We start from the raw sequence: 8541 nt of genomic DNA on the forward strand, positions 1-8541 counted from the left end.
AATAATAATATTACTATGCTAAACTATTATTTATATTATTATTATTATTATTATTGTTATTATCTGTACGAATAGTATAAATATTGATAATGATAATTGTAATCATTTCTATTTATTTTTGTTTTATTAAAAAATATGATTTTGATACATAATAATTATTTATTAATATTAATGTTAATATTTTATTTTATCAGAAAACTAATTCATTTCATGAATGCATTAAAACTTCAAATTATAGCATCGTTTATCCTGGTGTTGCTTAGTGAAGATCTGAAGCATGCAATAGATTCAGTGTCTTCAAGTTTCACAATTAAAATGTCAGCTGCAGTTTTATTACCCATAAAAGACTTCAGAAAGTCACTCAAAGCTGAGGATAAATCCAGCAGACAACAGACAGCTCACGAGGGCTTTGAATTTGGTGAAATGGAAACAGACTGCAGAGTAATTAAAATGAGAAGTGCTCTGGGTAGATTGTGGAAATCCTCTCTAATTTGGGCGTATTATAAAGTCATTATTGTGAATCAGGGGAATGAAGACTATAATGTGTCTTGTCTGAACGGCGAGGGGCGAATCTACAAATGTATAATATATGAACAAAGTCAAAGTTACATGCAATCTGAGCCTTCATAAAAATAATCATAACGATATTCATCCATTGGCAGCTGTCACTAAAAACACTGGGCTTTAGAATTTGTTTAGAATAGCACATCAACTACTATTTAAAATATTACAAAATTAAAAATTAAAAATTCAATTAAAATAAATACAGATTAATCAATTAATTAATTGAAATAAATTAATTAAAATGTTTATGTTTAGAATGAATATATATATAATCGATCCATCAAAACTAATAAAAAATTTTTTTTAATTAAATAATTTAAAGAAATAAAATAAATAATTAAAATCTTTGTTTAGAATAGCACATTTGAAAAAAAAAACATAATATAAAAAATTTATTACAATAAATAAAATAATTAAAATACTACATCACCTACAGTTTAAAAAATAAAAATAAAATTAATTAAAAAAATTACTTAAAAAAATAATAATAATACATTAATGAATGATAATAAATACATTTTAAAAATTAAAAATATTTCAAATAAATAAATTAAATTAATTAATTGCAATTTTATGTTTAGAATGGCACGTTACAAAATATTAGATTTTTTTTATATTAAAATTTCTTAAAATAAAAATTTAATTAAGTAAGAGACATGATTTAAAAGAAATAATTAAAATGTTTGTTTAGAATGGCAAAAATAATTTCACACACACACACACATATGTATAATAAATAAAATACATTATAATAAATTAATTATTTAAAATCTTTGTTTAAAATACTACATCACCTACTATTTTAAAAATAAAACATTAAATAAATAGAACAAACACATTGAAATAACTACAGTAATTAATGAAATTATGAAAATATTTTTTTATAAAACAAAATATTTAAAATAAATGAACAATTTTTGTATTTTTAGAACAGCACATGATCTTCTAATTATTACAGTTCCTCACACACAGTGTTCACTGCACACTGCACTTGTGATTGTCCATCAATATATTGTGTATAGTATACAAACTGGAAATGAATGAGTATTACAGCACGTCTAGACAATGAGGGTGTTTGATTCTTTATTAACATGCTTTTAGAGCCCGTCTGCTGTGTGCATATTTTTATTACATATTCACATTTGCAAATTCCCCTTTTATGTTCGCAAACCGTCTTACATCCCTTAAATACGCTGTTAAACCCAGTTTCTTCCTCCTCCTGCAGACTTCAGTCTATGTCTACAAGCCTAGATTGAGTAGATTTGTGTTTTTGAAGAACCTCAGGGAGCTCTGTGTCATCCTGAACATCACGCTCTTCATCCAGAACATCTGATCTCTGTGACACCAGCCATAAATCAGAGCAATCCCAGATGCAGATATTAATAGAGACGGACTCCCTGGCTTCACTCAATAAACACAGACAGACGGCCCATCAACCGAAGCTCCACGGACGGCTCCGAAACGATCCCGCACACTAAGCTCAGAGACATCGTTTGTGAGAGGGACTGCTTCAGCTCTTAAAAACAGTCACTCAATTAAAACTTGGATGGTTTGCTCAGATTGAGTCACGCAAAAAGCCTTCATCAGAGTTTGAGTTAATAACATGCTGACTAACTGGATTCACTTACAATAAAATAAATAGAATGGCACATCACCTACTATTTAAAAAACAAAAATACTTAAAAATTAATAGATAGATAAATATATAAATGTTTTTATTAACTGATTGACATGCAGTCAAACACATGTAATGATAAATAATCTAAATAATCAATATAAAGACAGCAAATTTCATGTATGCCAAATTACTGAAATAATAAAAAAACTGAATATTTTAAAAATGATTAAGATTCTGTGACTGAAATAAGGAATAACAGGTTATAATAGATATCACATGGATCACAATCGATTTCAAATCACTAATATATTGTGTGTGTGTGTGTGTGTGTGTGTGTGTGTGTGTGTGTGTGTGTGTGTGTGTATTATTTGTATATCTTATTTTTCAAACTATACTCATATTTGCTAGCTAAGATCAATCATATAAATAGGAAGAGAATATGATACAATGTGCCATCCATTAATTTTATATGTATCTATTTATGTAAATATTTGGAGTAACACTAAAGACTGAATCTAAAATGACACATATTTAAGAACTCCATTAAAGGAGCAGTTCACCCAAAATACAAAAAGTCATCAAAGTCATATTATGTGTAAAAAAATTAAAAGATTGAGTACATGAAATTTTAGAGGTGTTAAAAGAAATGCACATTAATAATAATAAATATTATTATTGTTACTATTCATTTTTGTGGCTGTGTTGTCTGTGTTGTATTTTTGAAGGTCAGAAGTGCTTGAGTCCTAATTAAATGATTTTGTATATAATTATTTTTATTAAAATAAATGTATAATAATAATAATAATAATAATAATATTAGTTTTTCTAATTACATATATTATATTTTAATAATTATAATTAATTTTATTCATTTTTGTGGTTGTCTGCCGTTTCTGAAGGTCAGAGTTTTTTTTTTTAAATATTAAAATAAATATACATTAATAATAATAATAATAATAATAAGAATAAGAATAATAATAATAATACATTTTTGTGCTCATGTTATATGGCATTTTTGAAAGTCAAGATGTGCTAGAGTCCTAATTAAATTATTGTGTAAATAAATGCACATTAATATTTATTATAATAATTATTTATTTTATTGCTATTATTAAATTTTTGAATAGTTTTATAATAATTGTTAATATATAATTTTTATCATACATTTCTGTGGTATTCTCTGGAATTTATGAAGGTCTGAAGTGTTTGAGTTCTAATGATATTATTGTGTATATTTGTTTTTTATTAAAATTAATGTAAAATAATAATAATAATAGTTTTTAAAATTACATATATTATATTCTAATAATTATAATTACTTATATTAATCTTTTTTTTTGTGGTGGTGTTGTCTGGCATTTGACCATTGAAGGTCAGGCGTTTTATTTATTTATTATTATTATAAATATTCATTAATAATAATAATAATAATAATAATAATAATAATAATAATAATAATAATAATAATAATATTTTTGTGGTAATGTTCTAATTACATTTTTGTATACATTAAGATTTATTAAAATAAATTCACATGAATAATAATAATAATAATAATAATAATAATAATAATAATAATAATAATAATAATTTTTCATTTTAATGTTATTATTTTATAATTTTATAATAATATTTTATATATTATTATGATTATTTTTGTATTAATTTGTCTTAATTGTCTTGTCTTAATTAATTATTTGGCATTTTCGAAGGTCTGAAGTGTTTGAGTCCTAATGATATTTCTCTGTATATTCTTTTTAGAATGATTAAATGAAATGTAGACAGTGAATGCGGTTTTAAATCGATGGAAACACGTCCTCTCACCTCCTCCCACTGATGAATGTAGCGTATGAGCCGCGAGAGTCGCAGAAGTCGCAGCAGACTGAGGATCTTCGCGAAGCGTACGATGCGCAGAGCTCGCGCCGTCTTGTAGAAATCCGAATCGATGCGCGTCTCCACAATGAGGAAGATATAGTCCACGGGGATGGAGGAGATGAAGTCCACCACGAACCACGAGCGCAGATATTTGATCTTGATCCGCTGAGGGTCCAGAATGATCTCCGCGTTGTCCTCCTTTACGATCCCCGTGCGGAAGTTCAGCACCAGGTCCAAGAGGAAGAAGGTGTCGGAAACCACGTTGAAGACGATCCACGGCGGCGTGTGCTCGTCCTTGAAGAAGGTGATGCCCACGGGGATGACGATGAGATTTCCCACCATCAGGAGGAGCATGGTGAGATCCCAGTAAAACCTGGAGGAGAATTACAGCCAGAAGTCAGTGCATTCAAAAACTGTAAAATGTAGTGGCAAATAAAAAGTGTCAATGTCTGTTAAATTCAGAATTTAGATGTTTTTAACTCAAAAACATAGTGTCTATAATCTACAGTAGGTGGCCAGACTATCTGGGCCTTACCGCCGCACATACCGCCGGCGCGGTGCCGCGGCGGTAACTGTAATTCAGTCGCGTGTTAAAATCATTCGCGAAACTACCGCCAGGTGGCGCATATTCATCTGTGAATATTAAATATTAAATATATTAAATATTTAAACTATAGTGTTTTTCTTTCATTTTCCGTGACTGAAGCAGTCAAATGTAACACATCAGCAAGGCAAAACTGACGTCTATTTGCGAAAATGTGCCCGCGGCGGTAAAAAGGGCCTTTTGAACGGCTACTTAGTCTATAATAACACTTCCTCCAGTGAAGAAAAGTGCACCTGCTGTTGTCTCTCACATTAAAATCCAGTCGCAGATTTATTTACAGCTGTTTAAACGCTGCTTGATCTGTGCAGATTTCTCTCCTGATTCAGACCAGAACACTTTATCACCGGAGGAAGTGTTATTATGGATTGATGTTTGTTTCCCACAAAGTGTATTTTGGTCATCTTATTAAAAACAACATTCAAATTGGATCATTTTTAGAACTTTAAAGTGCGGAAAATAGTTGTGGAATGCTTGAAAGTCACTGAAAAATGCTTGAATTTCTCTCTCAAAAGGTTTTACAAACCCTAGAACATCTAACTATTTCTATCACAACACCATGGCTATAGGAAGCGTTACTACATCTAGTTTTGTGCGTCAGCGCTGTTTGATTGGTTTATAACGGAGAATTATGTGCAGAGTTTAAATGCTTCTCGCTAAATCTCACAGCCAGTGTTGCAAGACTGGGCAGTTTTGAATTGAAATGAGCGAATGGACAAAATTGGGGCTGGTTTGGGGGTTTTCAAACATTTAAACTGGGTTTATTGGTTAACAAACAAACCCAAGTGGGCCACTGCTGATTCGCTGCTGCTGACTATAGCACTTTTTGTCAATAACTAGGGATCCGATGTCAGATCACAAAGCCAGAGTGGATTACGTTACACAGTAAAGAGTTGGACAGGGATTTGACTCTCAAAACGTGAATTATACCTGTGCTGTGGAGGGAGATGACACGAAAGCTCTAATATTTTAAATCTGAAAACAGAGCACAATTTAATAATTAAATCAGAATCTAAACTGAATATGGCACTATTCCATGCATCTTTTAAACACCTTTTGATTGTGTGAAGTTCTGTATTCTGTTAAAACATTTTACTGTTGGATTATCATAGAGTGTGTATCAATAAATGGCACAGTTTTGACTGTCATGGTGTGTGCATGAATGAGTGTGAAATGCCTGCTAAATCACATTGCTTTTTTCAGTCACTTATATTGAGCACTTTTTTCTTTTCAATTGCCTTATTTTGACCATTCACATTAAAAATTATGCATGTTGTTTTTATCATTTATTTATTTTTTCAGTGTATTGGTTGATTTCTTGATTGCCATTTTGACATTTAATTTGCTTTCTCTTTTTTAAAAAACAAACAAAAAACAAACGGTAACATTCTCGAGCCCTGCTGCACCACTAAAAACTTTCGATCAACCAATGGTGTTTTTGACTTCAAACTAGCTCAAAGGCACATATTTGTAATGTTTTATAACTATACTATCATTAGAAATGTTCACACTTCAGTTCTTTCTGGTCATTTAATTACAAACATGCATCAAATCATAAACTAGATCTGAAATAAACCACTGTGGGGGAAAAAGCATAGATCAGATCCACTGGCATATCTGGTGACAAGTTAAGAAGATTTAATTTCTTGTTACCAGTATACAGCATGTTTTGGATGCTTTCATACTGGTTTAGCGTTGCTCAATCTGGTTTACATGCCACAACACCATCTTGTCCTGCTTGGTTTTCACTCTGTATTCTTATCTTGTTTTCTAGCACAAATATCTAAACATTCTTAAAGCAAGATAAAATTATTTAAAATGCACAACGGCAAATAAGAAAATAAGTCTGAAAATGAGGTTTATCCTTAAAACAAGAATAAATATTTGCCAGTGGGGTCAGAAAAGCTCAAATGTACTCAGTCTCAAGTTTAAGTTTCTGATCCCGCTGGTAGATATTTGCTTTTTATTTAAGCATCAAACTCACTCCGTTTTGATGAATTTCATAGAGAATGTTTAGATACTTGTACTAGAAAACCAGACAAAAATACAAAGTAGCACTTTTTGAAGTGTAAAAGCAGAATTTCCCATCCAAAATCAATAAAAGACATTCTTGAGAACCAGATTCAAAAAGTTGCCAAAAAGTGAGTCGTTCATGCAGAATCAGCAACACATAAATTCATATCCAGATTTTTCATGAGCTCACATAAATCACATAAAACATTGCACATCATCGCAATGCATTGTAATTCAGAATGCAAATGCATGCATGCACCTTTGTGACTAAGGAAATTCATTTTGGCAATAAATTCAAATTCTGTTTGCTGAGGATTCAACTTATGAATCGCAAGCAGGATGCACTTGAGATTTCAGCCATGAATTATGTTCAGAAAGTCATGACGCTGAATTCCTCACCGATCTCAGCGGTAAACACAGGAGTTTAATGCATGCAGCGCGACCTCTCACAGCCTCAGGAGCGTCCACACGTGTGTGTGTGTGTGTGTGTGTGTGTGTGTTTAGATATAAATTGCACTCTTGGCCCAGGTGGTAATTGAATCTAGATTGGCTCTGTTGTTGGGTGATATATCGTCGCGGCTCTATAGATTGCATACAGAGAGAAGGTCAGTGTGGTGTACGGCTCATCCGGTTCTGGTTGATTTACCCTCCCAAGTTTAGGAAGCCCATAAAATCCATCGTCAGTGTGAAAGCCAATTTAAAGCAGGCCGGGCAAAGTAAACAAAGGCAGGTCGATTTGCTGGTATTTGAGATTTTCCACTGAATTTAATTTATTATTTCTTTTAACATTCAGATATTTGTGGACAAATCAATGCATCTTGATTGAACACAAATTATAGTAAAATTACACACACACAACAAACTGTCTGTGATGCTTGAGCTGTGATGTGGATGGAATACTACACACACACACACACACACACACACATACACACACGGAAAACACTGACAGTAATTGGAATTCTTCAAAGTAGCGAGGGAATCCGGCGATTCGGATCGCTGTCAGGGTGTGTGTTATATTTAGTGAGACGTTTCTGATACTGTTCACTTCAGCTGAGGTATAAAACCCAGGAGAACCTCACACACGTCACAGGAACAGCACATTCAACACTCACAACATTTGTTCTTTAGCCTCAGTATTTCCCGACACACACACACACACATGTATGTTTTTGTGTAAAGTGTGTTCATCCCATAGGTGTAATGGTTTTTATACTGTACAAACTGTATATTCTATGTCCCTTCACCAACCCTACACCTAACCCTAACCCTCACAGGAAACTTTGTGCATTTTTACTTTCTCAAAAAAACTCATTCTGTATGATTTATAAGCGTTTTGAAAAATGGGGACATGGGTTATGTCCTCATAAGTCACCCTCTCCTTGTAATACCTGTGTCATACCCATGTCATTATACAGAGTTGTGTCCTGATATGATACACACACACACACACACACACACACACACACACACACACACACACACACACACACACATCAGGGTCTTCTATAAAGTTGAATCTCAGTGAGTTGGACACGGTGTAAGAGAAAAGACTAATTCAGAGCGGCACTTTATACTGCAGCTGTCTGATACATGATCTAACATCCCCTCTCTCTCTCTCTCTCTCCCTCTCTCTCTCTCTCTCTAATGTGTCATGAGTGTGTGCGTCTGTGTGTGTGTGTGTGGCCAGATGGCGAATCCCCACTTCTGAGTGGGATTCTTCAAACAAACAACAAACTTGTGAGCCAACAAGCACCTCACAAACAAACAGCCGCCTCACAAACAAACACAGCGAGAGCAAAAAAAAAATGCATTATTCAGGAGGAGCTGCTTATAATTCATGTTCAGGTGTTGTTATGTGGTTGCTAGG

General features: G+C 32.5%; 1 protein-coding gene across 1 annotated transcript in view; it reads right to left on the reverse strand.

Annotated features, from left to right (window-relative positions):
• Positions 1-7349, reverse strand: part of LOC127957439 (potassium/sodium hyperpolarization-activated cyclic nucleotide-gated channel 3-like) — an 11925-nt gene extending 4576 nt beyond the window's left edge. The window contains exons 1-2 of the mRNA XM_052555973.1: positions 7318-7349; positions 4007-4430 (exon numbers count right to left, since the gene is read on the reverse strand). Of these exons, the coding sequence (XP_052411933.1) occupies positions 4007-4430; positions 7318-7349 (456 nt within the window). The remainder of the gene's footprint in view (positions 1-4006; positions 4431-7317) is intronic.
• Positions 7350-8541: the final 1192 nt, after the last annotated feature.

The sequence above is a fragment of the Carassius gibelio genome, chromosome B5 (genome assembly GCF_023724105.1).
Source record: "Carassius gibelio isolate Cgi1373 ecotype wild population from Czech Republic chromosome B5, carGib1.2-hapl.c, whole genome shotgun sequence".
Taxonomy (NCBI): Eukaryota; Metazoa; Chordata; class Actinopteri; order Cypriniformes; family Cyprinidae; genus Carassius; species Carassius gibelio.